Source organism: Pimephales promelas, chromosome 24 (assembly GCF_988280905.1).
Source record: "Pimephales promelas chromosome 24, fPimPro1.hap1.1, whole genome shotgun sequence".
NCBI classification, from domain to species: domain Eukaryota; kingdom Metazoa; phylum Chordata; class Actinopteri; order Cypriniformes; family Leuciscidae; genus Pimephales; species Pimephales promelas.
The window spans coordinates 14,137,370-14,155,615 of record NC_142792.1 but is presented as its reverse complement, the minus strand read 5'-3'; the positions used below and the strand labels follow the sequence as shown (position 1 = coordinate 14,155,615).

The 18,246-nt window shown below is 37.8% G+C and overlaps 1 protein-coding gene across 8 annotated transcripts in view; it reads right to left on the bottom strand.

Moving 5' to 3' along the window:
- anks1b (ankyrin repeat and sterile alpha motif domain containing 1B) overlaps positions 1-18,246 on the bottom strand; it is a 173,603-nt gene that overhangs the window by 39,170 nt on the left and 116,187 nt on the right. For all 8 annotated transcript variants that reach the window (XM_089126724.1, XM_039668353.2, XM_039668354.2 and 5 more), the window contains 3 exons: positions 16,579-16,685; positions 4,629-4,727; positions 2,768-2,920 (listed from right to left, as the gene is read on the bottom strand). In XM_089126724.1, the coding sequence (XP_088982850.1) occupies positions 2,768-2,920; positions 4,629-4,727; positions 16,579-16,685 (359 nt within the window). The remainder of the gene's footprint in view (positions 1-2,767; positions 2,921-4,628; positions 4,728-16,578; positions 16,686-18,246) is intronic.

Genomic DNA, 18,246 nt, shown 5'->3' with positions numbered 1-18,246 from the left:
GACTGTGTGCTACACTGCATAAAGTGTCTTCTCTTTCACAGTCTCATTTACAGCAGAGAGTTCAGGACAGCGACCCGGGAGACAGAGGCGCTCTGTGATCCGTCTAAATCCAGGCTCATTAGAGGAAGTTCAGAATGTCCCATTCGGCACATACAACACACGCACACTCACACACACACACTAATTCTGAAGAAATGTTGCAATAGATTCATAGATTTGACACCAATATGACGTGACTAATCAAAAACTATATTTAGAATTCGATTTTTTTATTTAGTTTTTATGAAATATTTATATTTTATTTTATCTTTATACCAATTATTATTATTATTTTAAATACTGAAACTACAGCAGGGGATGTGAATTTGTATTTGAGCTTATCATTACACAAACCTTCAGAACACTGAATATAGTGTACAAATCAAATGGATTACTTCTATGAACATTTTTATTATTATTATTATTTTGTCCATTTTGGAACTTGACAGCTGTCGTCCCCATCCATGTCCATTATATGGAAGAGAGGACAATAAAAATCATAAAATCCTTTGTGTTCCACAGAAGAAAGAAATATGATTTGAACAAACATGGGGGAGCAAACATTCCGCCTACATCAGTATTAATAAAGCTTTTTGTTTAATTAAACACTGAGCCTGAGGGAATGACAATACAAAATACACAAATATGCACACGTGCGCGCACACACAGAGTAGTAGTGTGTTACCACAGACGCATGGTCACACAACACACATTTGCGAACACAAACAATCCTATAACTTCCAACAATAATCTTTTGCTAAATTTACTCATATAAAAGCTAAAAACACAGATTTTCCTTCCTCTGACTCCCTCTTGTGGCCATACCATGTGTTTATTACTACTGCAGCTTTCTACTTTCCACAGCGAGTGGGTGTGTGTGTGTGTTTTTTCAAGTGCTGAAGAAATCACATCCCACAATATTATATAATCTGCTCTCACTTTTTCGCTTTCTCTCTCTCTCTCTCGGCTGAAAAGTGAGTGAAATTAGCATACGTGAGGCTGTAATTAGAGTAATTTAACACCAAATCTGTTAAAGCAACGACACATGATCTCACTGTCATCAAACATGCCATTTTAGTTATCATCCAACACAGAAGGAAAAAAAAAATTCACAATTTCCTTTTTACACATGATGTGGGCTACAGGAATAACGACTGAAGGAAATATCGTAGGTAAAAGATGCCTTAATTTTATCTGGTGAAGACTTGAGAGCTCAAACTGTTGCATTAATATGAGTGTGTGGATATTTACTATGTTCTCCTGTAGAAATATTTCCCAAATGTGTGGAAAATACACTTAAACATTTTTGAAAAACAGATCCAGTTATGAAATTTCTACTGTTCAGTGTCATACCCGGAGATGCTACCATTATACAAAAGCCGTGGTTTCGCTGCAGTTGAAAGCAAGACAGATCGGACAGGATTATTTATCAAACCAATACAATTACAGGCAACATTCAGAGCCAACCGAAACTCTATTACGACAAATCGGCCAATAAGACGCCAGAATGATTCAGTATGATGTCTCACAACCTCTGGTTGTCATTTTAAAGGTCCTTCAGCAAATCTTGTTTCAAAAGAGCTTCATTCCAACTACAGTCGCACAACTGTAACAAAATATACAGCTAAATGCTCGTGTGTGTGTGTACTACATACAGGGTTCACTTCTCACATCATTTAATCAATGAATTTCCATGACTTTTCCCATCATTGCCATTTGTAAAAGACATTTTAAAGAGATCTCAAAGAGAACTCAATAAGAGTGATCTATAGCTAATGAAATAATTATATTATATTATGTTTAACCCTCGGGTGCTCTTCGTTTCGGAGTCACACTTGTTATCTTCCTGGTCAAAAGTGACCGGACTAATTAAATTAAATTTCCTCCATCCCAGTAAAACCAATGCAATTTATTTTTGTTCTATAATATTTTTTCTTTGCAATTTAGTATTTTGAGACAATTTGATTGAATGTATTAATATTTATGCAATTTTTATGGTCTATTTTTGCCATGGAAAAAAAAAATATATATATATATATATATTATTATTTTTCAAAAAATTATTAATGCAGTATTTTAGTTTAATATAGAGTCTAGGCCTTCAGAAAAAAAAAAAAAATTTGAAGAAAATTAGCACCATCTGGTTACAGTATAGAGAAAAAGCGTAGAATCATGGTGTAACCACTAGATGGCATGTACAGCTCTCTATGGAGAGGCATGTGAATTCCCCAGATGTTTATGAACACATTTTTTTTTTTTTGGTGGATTTGAATATTTAGTTGAAAAAATCTCAAAAACGATTTTTATAAAAAAAATGTGAATTTTTGTGTTTTTGTCAATTTCCCATTCATTTCCTATGGGGGTCATTTTTGACCAAAGACCACAAGTGTGACTATTTTTTTAAGACCACTTAGCATGCTCGGATCATGACCTCAATTTTTGTGTGTGTTCACATACATAAAGCCATAAAAGTCACCAAGTTTCGTAACACTCCGATGAAGCTGTGATTTTTTAAATTTCAAAACAGAAAATTTTTCGGTCAGAAATGACCAAAGATTTATTTACAATTTTCATGACCTTTCCAGATTTTGACATCTTTCTTTTTTAAATTCCCTATTATTTCCATGTTTTCCTTGACTGTGGAGAATATTGTTTAAGAGCCAAAGACAAATAAATGCATGTGCGCAGAACCTAGCAACAGGCAGAAAGAGAGATAAGCAGGACTTACGTTGATGAGCTCGATCTCCCAGATCTTCTTGACCAGCTCCATGGAGGTGTAGCCGTTGATGAGGAAAGATTTGGTGTAGTCTCCCAGCTCCAGAGACTCCAGCCATTCAGCCACTGAAGTAGGATTATTTCCATCGTAACCAATGGGCCGCACCTTAAACACGGAAACGACCCGTTAAACAACCATATCAGCAACCAACCCAGAGGCTGGACACAGTTTGGGTTACGAATAGATACTGTAGGTCCAATAACAGGAAATGTTGTTATTCCATGCTGGAAACACCTGTGTGAATTTCAATCCTGCTCCACACTGGTTATTGGTCTAGCAGATAAATAAGGGAGAAACAAGCTAACAAAATCAGGCAATCATTCCCATATTTATTGATAAAAGAACATATCCTGAATACACCGCAAAACGCTTTGGATAAAAGCATCTGCCAAATGCATAAATGTAAATGGAGAGAAGCTATCAGCTAAAGCAGCGTTTGAAAGCGCTGACTGCAGATGAAAAAGTTTTTCTCTTTTCACAGTGAGCTCTCATATCTCTCTCTTTCAGACACATACCATTTCCTGTCCTTAATCTTAAACTCAACTTCTTTTCAAAGGAATCGTTTTCATTTTGAACCTAAAAATGAAAATTGTCATCCTTTACTTTTCCATATAATTCAGCTTACTGGGGATTCAGGCCATTGAGCTCCAAAACAACAAAAGAAGCACCATAAAAGTATCAGAATTAGTAGAAAATTATAGTGAACAGTGAATTAAATTGGGTCTTTTAGTAGTCAACACCAATGTTATGGTGCTCTTTTTGAGCACGGAATAGCATTGACTTTTCTTGTGGAAAAGAACACCTGGAACATTCTTTAAAATATCTTCTTTTATGTTCCACTGAGGAAATAAAGTCATACAAGTTTGAAACAATGTAAACGATGACAGAACTGTAATTTTTGTGTGACCTACCCCTTTAAACTCTCCCCTCTCCGCTCATGTTTGAGGTTTTCACATTTGTTTGAACAAAGGCAGCTTTGCACATTAATGCGTGTGTGCACGTACATGCGTGTCCTTTCTATCTTATCAGAACACACAACCATTCCCCTCTGCGGGGTCCTTTCAGAGATTGTGAAGGAGAAAGGGAGCGCAAGGTTGTTTGGGACACAAGTGAGATTTATTTGATGTCGAGTCGCCTGCACATACACACACACTCTTATATGGCAATACCAGAGGCTTTGCTGGATTACTCTTGAGGGGGTCTTAAACTGAGCGCTCTTAGGGGGAGGGTGCACTCTGGGATGTGTATGTGTGATAAATGTGGATACCATGTAACCTCATTTAGTAATGAAATCCATGACACGCACATGTATCACATACAGAATTTCAATCGCACTGCTACACTCTTAAAAATAAAGGTGCTTTATTGACATCTATAGTTCCATGAAAAAACATTACCATCCAATAAATCTTTCCACTGCTTATAACTTTCTTTATAGTGGGAAAAGGTTTTATTGATTTTTTTAAATATTCTCCACATTACGAAAAAAAAATTCTTTTAAGAACTGTTCACTCAAAGGTTCTTTTGGCAAATTAGTGAACTCATTACAATGCTCTCCAGTTCAGTGTCTTTGTGTAAGTCACTGAACTCCCATCGGGATTGCCTGACCGTAGCATATCAACCCATTACATGTGCAAACACAAAGTGAAGCCCAAGTATATAATTTCTGGAGCTTTATAGCAACTGGTTACAATTTGTTCTCCTTGTAAACTAAAATCATGCAGGTTTGGATCTCGGTAGGATCGGTGAGGGAATGTTCTGAATGCATTGTTAGCTATATTTTTGGAGCCCTAAGAGTCCCTGATGTACTCACCCTGGGTAGCAAGCGAATAGCCTGAAGAAGTCGCTGTCTGTGGGCAGAGTTTAAAATCCCGATCTCCAGCAAATCCTGGTCCTCCACAACATTACTGCCCTGCAGTACAAAAAAAAAAAAAAGAATAATAATTGTTAAAAATCAAATAATTTGTACTACTATCCATATAAGGTTCACTGCAACATGTGTTGAAGTAGTAACATACAATTATAATAATAATTGTTAATATTCATATTACTTTTTATTTATTTAACCTTTATTTATCCAGGTAAACTGTTTGAGAACCACTTCTCATTTACAAACATGACCATGACCTGGCCAACAATTATTATTATTAATAATAATAATACACAACAATATTGTCCTGCAGTAAAAAAAAAAAGTATTTTGTTTTACTATAACGGTGCAATGCAACAATAATATGTAGAAGTAGTGACAAAAACAAATAAGCAAAGAAAACAAATAAATAAATAAATACATACATTATAAGTACTAATATTAATAATAACTATAATAATATTTTCTATTAATTATTATTTATTATTAGAGAGATTCCATCTAGTTTACATGGACAGATAAATAAGGAATAAGATGCAATTTTCTCTATTTTTTTATTTTATTTTAAATTGCCCTCTTCAGTTTGCACCAACCCAATCAGGATATCCACAAGGCCATCAAACAGTATTCAAATCAACAACCCCCAACTTGATGTGCACAGGTGCAAGAAACACATGCTGTCACACACACACACAAATAGCGTGAACTACTGTTTCATGCAGAGTTTCACCTTTAATGACCTTTCACTAACTCCAATCAGAGCAATCAACCTCCTATCCAACAGGGCCAGAGAGCTGAAAATACACACTACCTAACAAACACACACGGCAGTATCGCATTCCCACCATGTGATTCGCCCATCTACAAAACAGAAACAGAACATGCGCACACATGCATGCTATGATGTGACTGTATCACTTCACAAAGCTAATAACCTTAATCCAACAACTCATGTATAATTTAAAGCTGCTGAAATCACCTCAGTCTGAGCGCCAGCATCTTCTTCTTCAATTTTTAAATGGCGGTTGAAAACAATGTGTTGCAATACCGCCACCGCTGGACTGGAGTGTATCACAGGAAATGCATATTTTCTATAAAAATTAAATTATTTTAAAAAGCCCTATATTTTTCAAAAACAAAATCAAAAAATGAAAAATCTTCTCAGCATTTCTTTGTAAAATATTACTTTATTCAAATATAATTTCATTGGCTTCTACTTGAGCAATAAGCCCCTGTCTATCTTGACAATGAATCAATACATGCTCTAATGTTTCAGGGGTAGGCCTTATGCCCATAGTTGCCATCAACATGTTTTTTCATTAGAAATAAAGTACTATTAAGTCTGGTATGCCCAATTCTCAACCTGGACAATACCACTTCCTCATGTCTAGATTGAACCTGCAACCTTTTTAACTTTAGGCTGTATACTAAAAAGATGTCTCCCAAATGATTCATTATCCCAAACGAATTGCCATTTTTCATAAATTCTTGTTTTAATAATACTCTTAACCTCTGCTTTACTATATTTTATGTCAACATCAATGTTGTATTTCCCTGCTGCTTTCTTGGCATATATATTTGTAAACTCGCATTTTGCAATCCACTTGCTAACTGTAAAATTTGCAGAAGAATGTCTTTCCTAGATCCTGAGTGCGAATTCTTAATACTTAAAAGAGCAGAACTAGAGTCAGATGCTATAACTACTTTTCTATTACCCTTATTACTTTCTACACATAACAGGGCAAACCATATAGCTACAAGATCTGCTGTAAATACAGCCAAATCATCATTTAGCCTTTTACCTACAGCCAGTCCCAATTCAGGCACCACATGTGCCACTCCCACCCTTTTATCAGTTCTTTTCGAAGCATCTGTAAATATGATTATGTCCTGTCTGTAATGTTCTACTATATATCTAGTAACTTTGCATTTGTCCACTTCCTTCTCCTGCTTTTCTTCAAGTAGTCCTAGTCTAGATCCACTTTGAATTCCTCAAAAGTCCAAGGGGGAACAGTAGAGTATGGTGCTGTAGTATAGATATTAAGTTCATATGTATTTATATCGTTTTTACCTCTTGTAATCATAGCCATGACAAAATGATCTGACGGCACGGGCGCTTCGGTCTGCGCATGCGCCAAAAGTGATCGCTTACGCGCCTATGTCACTCTTTGTTTATACAGAGATTTCGGAAGTTTTAGCTTCCACTAAACATATTTAGATATACGGCAAACCGCAACGGAAGACGATTTCGGTATATCTAAATATGTTTAGTAAAAGGTAAAACTTCCTAAATCTCCATGTAAATATTGAGTGACGTCGCACGCAAGCGATCACTTCTGGCGTAAAATTGAACTGATTCAGTTCGGTTCAGTTGGACATTGCACAACTGATTCAGATCAGTTGGACATCACTGTGATTACAAGAGGTAAAAACGATATAAATACTTTTCGTTTTCTCACACAAACCGTTCGTTTCGTGTCTTAGGCCATCAATGTGTACTTACTGTACATTTACGAGTCATTAAATCATGTTTAATTTTGACTTCTCTGTGCATGCTCTTTGGTGGACCCCCTTAGCCTCCAGTGTATGACTGATAGACAACAACGGTTTGACTGAAAAATGTCAAAATTGAAAATACTGTGGAAACAAAGACACCTACATCTTGGATGCCCTTGAGGTAAGCTAAAACATTCACAAATTAATTTCAAAGTGAACTATCCATTTAAGACTGGCTGTGCAATATGATCATGATTATGTCCCATAAGATTAGCCCAGTACACTAGGGCAAGCTGATCTCTTCTCAAATACAAGGGCATCTCCCCCACCTCCACTTGGATGGCTGCCACTGGAGAGGTTTTGACAGCTCCACTACATATTCTCAAGGCCTGGTTTTGTATTACATCAAGTTTGTATAATAATGACTTGGAAGCTGACCCATATGCACATCCATAATCAAACACTGATCTCATTAGACTAGTGTAAATTGCTCTCAATGCTGACCCTGAAGCACCCCACTCAAACCCACACAAGCATCTCATTACATTTAGAATTTTCTTACACTTTTCCACCATCTTCTGTATATGAAATGCCCATGTCAACTTCCTATCAAACCATACTCCCAAATACTTAAAAACCTCTGTTCTTTCCAGCTCTCTACTTGACAGGTGAACTGCCCATTTCTGGATCTTCATTTTCTTTACTACGAAGTCCATATTCCTCCCTTTCTCCCACATGACTCCATCATCAGCAAACAAAGCTACTCCATCATGCCCCTGCACATTTTTAAATGTCTGATCTATCATTATAGCAAAAAATATAGGGCTAACAATACTCCCCTGAGGAGTACCGTTCTCAGATATATATATATTCAGCACTTAATTCCCCATTTATTTTAACCCTTAAGCTTCTTTCAGACAAAAAGGCGCATTCTGCCCCCAATCCCCATTTGCTGCATCCTGATTAATAGGCTATTTGTCCACATCATATCATAAGCTTTTTCGATATCAAAGAATACTGCCACCACTGATTCTCTATTTACTTGAGCTCTCCTTATAACATCTTCCAAACATACCACAGGGTCCATAGTACCTCTACCTCTTCTAAAACCACTCTGATAACTATTCAGAAGCCCCTTAGACCCCACCCAGTAATTGAACCTATCATTTACCATTTTCTCCATAGTCTTTCCCACCTGAGAAGTTAAGGCTATTAGCCTATAGCTACTTGGATTATGAGGATCTTTACCAGGCTTCCTAATTGGAACAATTATGGATTCTTTCCATTCTTTAGGAATCATTCCCTCCATCCATATCTTATTAAATAGCAGCAACTGCTTTTCTTTACCTATATCACTCAAGTTATCCAACATGAATCCCTTCCTGGAGCAGATTTTCTTAACTTCTTTAGGGCAATATTTAGTTCTGTTCTAGTAAAAAAAATCATTAAACCTGCCTCCTTCCTCATGAACACTCTCATCTGAATTAGAATATCTTAAAATTGTTTCTTCTCTTCCTTTCTTTCTTTCTTTTCCTCCAGACTTAGGTTATCAGAACTGTGCACCCTAGCTAACGTTTTTGCAATCACTCCTGCTTTATCTTTACTTGTACTCACAATATTCTCTCCATCTATGAGCATAGGATAATCATAGTTTCTATCTATACCTTTCATTTTCTTGATCATACCCCAAATCCTCTCTAAAGGGGTAGTCCGCCCCACAGAATCACAAAATCTCCTCCAGTATTGCTTTTTTGCCTTCCTGACAGATCTTCTCACCACATCTTGTGTTCTCTTGTATTCACAGCAATACAATCCAGACCAGAGTAATGGCACTCTGAGTGGATTTAGGTTAATTGAAGGTGTCCCAAGACATTACTAATCAATCAGAGCACAGACCTGCTGAAAGCTCACTGTATACTCCTGCTATTTTTTTTAAACAGAACAGAATGCATTATACCAAGATAAATGTTTGCAAATGTATTGCTGTCACATTACACTGCATGTTTAATTCAGCAAGCAGCATCAAGTTATAATCTGGAAATGAATACAGTACATGTTCAATGCAAGCGTGTGTAAAATGTCTCAACTCTTAGCATTTTAATCAAACAAGGGGTCCAATTTGTTTAAAATTAGAGTTGATAATTCCAGTTTCTTTGCAATTCAAATGTGTAGTTGAGTCCATAGTATTTTGGGAAACAGTATTTCATACAGTGTGCTGCAAATTCAGTATAGCTACTAGAGTAGTGTGGTAGAGCGAATTCATTTCAGTATACACTGTGTGTGTAAAAGTAAAAGTGCTGCCCAAATGTTACTGTTATAGAGTCATGTATAAAGCCTTCAGCTGTTTAACTGTTCTGTTTATTTTTTTATTTTTAGAAAAGCACTTCTCTTTACACTGCCTTTAATTTATGAATGAAAGTTCAACATGAAATAAGATCAATGAGTGAAAAACCTATTTAACTTTTTTATAGGAATCCAAAATTTGGGAGAAATAAAGTGGGGTAGCGTCTGGGCATGCACGTGCATATGAGCCGATAGGGGGCCGCCAATGGGGAATTTTTAATTAAAACAACCAGGTAATTAATTTTTAAAGTGTAGCCACAATTTTGAATGCATGTCATGATATATTTCTATAGCATTTTATTTTTACAGGAGTGCGTGAGTCATTATTTCGGCCTCTGTGCTCGCGCTGGCCATGTAAAAGCGGCTAATAATGGGTGAATATTGCATGAATAAGTCTACATTCGCGAGATGGACGTATGCGCATCAGGCTATTCGTTCTGTGTTTTCTTTCGAAACAGTTAAGCTATTTAGGTGATATTTTTTTTCATGTTTTTATCACGCAATCATGTTTTTGATGCGGTGGTGACGATAACAACGGCGATAATTAAAGCCACAAAGAACAAAGAACCAGCAAAAGCAATGATTATGAATATGTCAAATATAGGAAGGAGAAATTTTAATTGTTTATTAATAAAGACGAAGTTGACTATGCTGACTTGCGATCTTCGCAGTAGGCTAGTGGATGCGCCAGTGAGAAATGCATATTTCAAATGCCCTACCATTTTATTTTGCATATGGGCCCGGGACTGACTTGCTACGCCACTGAATGAGAGCTAAAACAACACTGGACCACATAGACATTCATTGCATAAACAAAAAAAAATTAATTAAAAAATAAACAAAAAAATGCAAAATTTAATTTTCTGTTTCACAGAAAGTCATAAAGGCTGTTTTTGAGTGGAATACCCCTTTAAATGACCAGAAATAGGAAATGGAAAACTGTGTACTTCTGGCTTTGTGATGCTAAAATACACATATATTTCATATTTACACATGATAAACTGCCACACCATTCTCATTAAAGGGATAGTTCACCCAAAAATGAAAATTCTGTCAGTATTTACTCACCCTCATGTTTTTCCAACCCCGTAAGACTTTTGTTCATCTTCGGAACACAAATTAAGATATTTTTGATGAAATCTGAGAGCTGGATCACTCCTGCATACTAGTCCATAGGCTTCTTGAGGGATTGAAACTTGCTGGCCTCGAAAAGTTATTAAAGACATCGTTAAAATAGTCAAAGTGACTACAGCGGCTCAATCTTAACTTTATCAAGCGACGAGAACACTTTTTGTGCGCAAAAAAAACGTAGTTAACGTAGTTAACGTAGTAGTGCGTCAGTTAACGTAGTGTGATAGCGTAGAGCTACGTCACACGTAGGCTCACTATTGGCCGACGCTGGTCATGTGTGTGTGATGTACAATAACAGAAGCTTACATTATTAAACTAGTAACCTGACTCGAGGCAGAGAGAGAAATGAATGAATAGTTGAAATAAAATTGTTATTTTGTTGTTTTTTGCGCACAAAAAGTGTTCTCGTCGATTGATAAAGTTAAGATTGAGCCCCTGTAGTCACTTGGACTATTTTAACAATGTCTTTAATTACTTTTCGTGGCCAGCAAGTTTCAATCCCCCAAATCACTAGTATGCAGGAGTGATCCAGCTCTCAGATTTCATCAAAAATATCTTAATTTGTGTTCTCAAAGATGAACGAAGGTCTTACGGGGTTGGAACAACATGAGGGTGAGTAAATACTGACATAATTTTTATTTTTGGGTGAACTAACCCTTTAACCAGTCTGTCAATGACTCACACAGAACCGCAGTGACATCCACCAAACGTCCTCTAAAAAATCTCCAGGTATCTACAATAAAAAGTCTTCCTGAGGGCTGGAGAAAGTTTATTTTAATATCAAAATAAACTATTACAAAATAATAATGTCATTGTGTGGATGTTCTAGCCTCCAAACAGTGTGAAGGATACAACAGCACAAAAAAGAAACATACACCATCTCAAACCCTCCAAGTTCAGAGTAAGATAAATGACCAGCACAATGACGCTGAATTGTTCATCTCAAAACTCCCAGAGGTCCTGAAGCGAGGTAACACTATCATCTCTCTGCCACTTAACTCTCTCTCTCTCAGGAAATGCGGTTGCCCAGCTCTTTCAGACCGAGGGCACTGTTGAAATTTTACTTTTAAAATGACACATTGGTTCCAACTAAATGTTTCAGTCCAGTGCTGGATTCACGGTCTTCCTAATAGCGAGGGAACACAGTGACTCTGCACTGCAGTTCACCCTTTATATCAACTCTATTTGAAGAAAAAGAAAAGCAATAACATTCAGAGAAACTTTACAAGCCTAGCACATCTGAGAAGCAGAAGACCTCCATCTAATATTAATTGCATCTTTCAGAAGCTTCGTCCAGACACCAGAGGCAGAGAGAGTGTGTGTCTCTGTGGTTCATCCAGATGTCCCATTCATCCGGTGGAGATGCTTTAGCTCGAGGAATAAAATTACAAAGTAATGAACTGCTGACTGGACAAAAACAATTGTATTTTTTTTTTATGTTAAAACACGTATCTCAGTTTATGTGCAGAGACAACACTGGCTCAACCAATGACAGGGGTTTGGGTTGGGACTATCTGTTTGGCTGACCAACGGCCCTGTCTCAAATGGTGTGTCCTTACGATGTCCGCCGCGTGCGTGTGTCTGTTTAGCCCATGAGACTGTTGTGTGTCCTATTCGTCATTTAAGGTTTCAAAAGGGTTCTACCCCCACAGTCAAAACAGCAATACGTCAAAAAAGAGTGGACTCGGAGGAAAATCAGGGGTCAGGGTTTCATTTGCGAGAAGGCCAATGGTACGACGAGAGAGGTATGTATCAACTCGTCTTAGTTAAGGGAATAACATAGTTAAATATGAAAAATTGTTGAGTATCCCTTTAAAAAAAAGACTGCAAGGTGACATCACTAATGCCTTTAACTAGACTTCCTAGATCATTGCCTTGAGTGACTTTGAGAAAGTTTCATTACTTGTAAGTGTCAATACAATTTATGAATGTTTTTTAAGTTTTTAAGCTAATTTTAAGAAAAATATACATTCACTACCATTGAAAAGTTTGAGGTTGATCAGATTTTGTAATGTTTCTTTTAGTCTCTTATGCTCCCTTAGGCTACATAAAATACAGTAAAAGCAGCAATAGTGTGAAATACTATTATAATTTAAAATAACTGTCATCTATTATTATATTTTAAATTTTAATTTAATTGAATTTTCAGCATCATTACTCCAGTCTCCAGTGTCACATGACCCTTCTAATATTTGCTGTTCAAGAAACATTTCTTATTAATTTATCCATGCTGAATCAATTTGTTTCTTAATTTTTTTTTCTTACTGACCTAATTGTATATAATATTTTACTTATGTCATACTCAAGACATGTTCTACTTTATACAGAAAATGCACAGCTGGCTAATGAAGGTTTAAAGAGCAATCATGTGTAAGACTATAAGGGATTTATTCAATTAAACATCCTTAAAGGGTTAGTTCACCCAAAAATGAAAATTCTGTCAGTATTTACTCACCCTCATGTTGTTCCAACCCCGTAAGACTTTTGTTCATCTTCGGAACACAAATTAAGATATTTTTAATGAAATCTGAGAGCTGGATCACTCCTCCAAACTAGTCCATAGGCTTCTTGAGGGATTGAAACTTGCCGGCCTCGAAAAGTTATTAAAGACATCGTTAAAATAGTCCAAGTGACTACAGCGGCTCAATCTTAACTTTATCAAACGACGAGAACACTTTTTGTGCGCAAAAAAACAACAAAAATAACGACTTTATTTCAACTATTCACTTCCTTCTCTATGAGCCTATAGTCAGTTAACGTAGTGTAATAGCGTAGAGCTACGTCACACGTAGGCTCACTATTGGCCGACGCTGGTCATGTGTGTGTGATGCGTGTGATGTACAATAACAGAAGGTTACGTTATTAAACTAGTAACCTGACTCGTGCAGAGGGAGAAATAAACGAATAGTTGAAATAAAGTCGTTATTTTTGTTGTTTTTTTTGCACACAAAAAGTTTTCTCGTCGCTTTATAAAGTTAAGATTGAGCCACTGTAGTCACTTGGACTATTTTAACGATATCTGTCATTACTTTTCGAGGCCGGCAAGTTTCAATCCCTCAAGAAGCCCATGGACTAGTATGGAGGAGTGATCCAGCTCTCAGATTTCATCAAAAATATCTTAATTTGTGTTCCGAAAATGAACGAAAGTCTTACGGGGTTGGAACAACACGAGGGTGAGTAAATACTGACAGAATTTTCATTTTTTTGGTTGAACTAACCCTTTAAAGAGCATAATTTCCGTTAAAGTGTGGCATTTTTCTCTCAATGTTTGCATCTGTACAAGTGAGGTTGAGATCCGAAATCCCTTACATAGAGATGTGTGTGTGTATTATGCTAATTACAGGCACACATTGCTTCATTTTTAGAATAACTGGTATCCATCACTATTACATAATGCTACGGCATGCACCTGTTGTGAATCCAGCCGAACTTTTGCAGGAAAACCTTTTTGTATAAATGCACCTTGTACGCAATTATTAATCAATGAGAACCACTGTGAGCATGTTTATAAAAGGAGTTTTGATAAGTTTTGATCTCCCAGATAAGGTCACGTTCAGTATTTTGTTTTCCTATAGCAGGTAAAGCTGTCAATGCTGGCATTATGATGGCAACTCAACACTGGCTTAGAGAGTTTTTTAACACCCTATTAAAAAAGCTCTGCAGGGAAATAGCGTAATCCATTTCCTTGACAACCGTTAGGAGGGAAACACATAAAAAAAAAAACATTTCTATAGCTTAAATACTCTGTACTCTATTCCTTTCCTTTCTTTCTGTTGCCTCGGCAACAACAGGAATGGATGCAGGTCAGAGCTGGGGGATGGAAATCAGCATGAGCAACTAAACACTCGCAAAAAGACTCATTATACAAAAACATATGCAAGAGCATCCGATTGAGTCACACAATGTATAGGATTTAGTTACAGCTCCATTATACATCAGCTCAGAGCAGTATTTGGACTACAGTTCCCATGAGTCTGTGGCTCACCTGTGAACGTCACCTGTTTTATCTGCACTATGACAGCCATTTAGAATGGAGTCATTCTTCTGAAAAGCAACAGATCAGTAAGTACAGTAGTAGTGAAATTGTTTTTTATAGAGCCACAGCCTGACTAAAATCAGAAATCTTAAAGTATAGAGCCATCAGCCATACACAACGCAAATAATAACACAGATTAAAGTGACCACATCTGCTCAAAGACATGGTTCTAGAAGCATGCAAGGTGAAATGAGTAATCTTAAAACTATTTTAATAATATGTCAGTGTATTAAGTCCACATTTGCTCTAATGGTCCGGATACTGTACACTACAACCATTCCCTTAATCAGTATTTGTATCTTAGACTTAATTAAAGATATAGTCTCTGAAAGTGTTATTTTCCCCTCTGGCAAATCTCCAAGCAAATTTAGTTATATTTATGCTATAAACTAGGAAAACAATTTGCCAATGAATAGAGTATGATAATTCAGGGTTTCTTGTCTGAAAACAAGTCTTAACATCAATAATACATGATGCAAGTTTGTTTCTGAAGTACATTTATGTTGTTTTAAGCATATTTACACAGTTGTATGTAAAACAAGACAAAAATACTCTAAGAAATGTGTCTTTTGCAGTGTAGTGATTGTTTTACACCAACCACTGTGTGTGCAACATAAAAATATTAATTTAAATGTTAGAAAATTAGTTAATGGGCCACTAGAGCCCACTAGACTGACTAGCAAGTTTTTTTTTTTTTTTGGGGGGGGGGGGGGGAATAAACCAATTAGACCAGCTTAATCAATTAAATACATTATTCAGATCCATCATAGACAAGAACCAACCAGCCAGACCAGTACTAAACAGCATATAGGCCGGGTTTCATAGACAGGGCTTAGATTAAACCAGGATAAGGCTTAGTTCATTAAGGGCATTTAAGTCGTTTTTTTTTTAATAAACGTGTCTTGAAAAAAAACATTACTGGTGTGCATCTTGAGACAAAACAACGGCACTGGCATATTTTAAAACAGCTCAAACATTTATTTTAGTCTAAGACTAGCTTAAGCCTTGTCTGTGAAACCGGGGATTAAATCATTTGTTTTAACCTAATATGATTTTTGCAAGTGGACAATTCTGCCATCTGTGCTACATTTAAAGCAATCTCTCTCTGCAGAAGAATTTACTGGCAATCATAAATAAATGTGCAGGCCGTATTGATCGACTCTTCCAGGAAACAACATCTTCACACTTGTCCCTTTATCTCTACAGGTGCACCTAAACAATCATGATAACACTTTCTCCTCCAAACACACACCAGGCAAACACATTCATGAATTTGAACACGCCCACGGTGGACTTGTTTTCTGCATTGTCAGAGGAGTGACGTTGACCACGTGTTGGAATGCAATGAATCAATGAGTTAACATGCAGCACTGGATTAACAACAAAAGGACCATTTCCTAGATAATCCATACAACATTAAGGTATTATTCAAAGTTGTCTCATTTCTAATAATAATTTTTCATGTTTAATTTATATTTGCCACCTACTTGCAAAAACTTCTACAATCACATACTTCTAATAAAATCGGTTTGCTTTCCAAAGTTCCCAAAGCACTGATATAAGACCACAGACAGGTAACATACAAGCAAGGTAATACATTCACATGATAAATGTCACAAAACCCAAGGATATACTATAGCCCTCATAACCTTTAAGGTCTACAAAATCAATGCTGAGCATTTTCCAACAATCATGTAACAGGAGACCAACAAATTAAGACACAGAGGACTCAAGTACAAAACATCTGACATAATCACAAAACAGCTCACCTGAGAACAAACATTCAAGTACACATGCAAACCCACACCACCCACAAGATGCAACTGATGACTAATGACTACTGGAAAAAAAAAAAGATAGAGATGGAAGTGTGAAGGAGACACTCACCATAAACTGAACGTTGTCGAAGCCATTAGACAGCAGGTGGTTTTCGTACTGCACCAGACCGATGTTGTCCAGCCACTGTCCTACCGACTGGACGGGGCAGCGGGGGCCTATCAAGGGGTGCAGAGGGAGGCGTTTGAGAAGTGAGTACCCATCCACCCGGTAGCAGCGACAGTCCGGCTGCGAGAGCTGGCACTGCCACATCATGTTCCGCGCAATGTGACTGTCAAACGAACCCGCCATGCTCAACAAGCGAGTGCAAACAGGAGAGACGGAGAGAGCGAGAAAAAAGGAGGTGGAAAAGTGATCTCAAGGAAACAAAGAAAGTAATGCTGAGAACAGAAAGAGAGCGCAAAGTAGGAGAGGGTCCTCTCGGGAGAGTGAGCGTTAGGGTCCGTGCTGGAGGAGAAGTACGCCGGGGGTGGAGGTAGGCATGCTGAAGGCTCCAAATTACATCCACAAGAGAGGTGAGAGATGCGCGATCACCGACCACCGCTTCAGCCGCTGTGCTTCTCAACCTGTGTCTCAGTGTGTGGAGAGTGCAGGCATGTGCATGTGTGCATTTGCGCGTGCGGGAGGGAGAGTGTGTGTGTGTGTGTGTGAAAGAGGATAGGAATGACAGCGTGTAGCTGGCTTGGTAGAATTCTGTTTCTCCAGCACTCCCACACTCATTTGTATGCCTCTGCATCCTGTGCCACTGTGCTCTCTCTCTCTCTCTCCCTCCCTCTTGGTCTCTCTTTCTCCCTCCCTTCTTTCCACTAGCTGTACCTCATATTGCCGATAATAGCCATCAGATCAACCCCAGCCTCTTTGTCTGAGTGTGGAAGCTGCTGTTGCTTCCTCCCACACGTACACACACATGCATAATACACACGCTCTGTGGGCGTCTGTGAGCATTTGTGGAATGATAACACAAACAGGCTTTCTGAGGACAAAAAAACGAGGGACCACTGCAGAGGAGAGGCGAGATAAAAGTATGGGAGACGAGACGAGCGGAGAGGCGATGATGGAAAAGGTGAAAGTAGAGCAGACGAGAGGAGAGGAAAGGTAAAAGGCAACAACAGAGGTTGCAAAAAGAGAAATAATAAGAGAGGAGGAGGAGAAAGGAGAGGATGCCGTGAAAGAAAAGGTCAGGAGACAAGAGGAAGGGTGAAAGTTAAGGTGGCATGAAAACAGGAGAGGGGAGATGTGCAAGAACAGGAACAGGACGGGAGAGACTAAATGAGAGAAGGTGAAAGGAGAGAAGGCAAAAGAAAAGGTAAAAATTAAAGGAGAGGAGAGGATGACGGATGGAGACGAGGGGAGAGGCAAAAATAGAGGAAAGAGGAGAATGAGAATGAGAAGAGGCAACAGGAGGTGAGGGGAGAAGACGAGAGAGGATGAGAGAGGACAGGAGAGGAAAAAAGGAAATATGTAAAAAAAAAGTCTTGAAAGGAGAGGAGAGAAATACAGGAAAGAGATGCATTAAGAGAAGGGAGAGAGGAGTCGAAAGGAGGAAACAGGTAAGAGGAGAGAATGAGAGGGTGCAACAGGAAACAAGTGGAGAGAGGAAAGAAGGTGAGAGGAGGCAAAAGGAAAGAAGAGGAGAGGACAAAAGGTAAAAGTGGGGTTAAAAGAAAGCAGGGGATGGGGTGAAAAGGGAAGTGAAAGGGGAAGAGTTGAAGTAAAAGG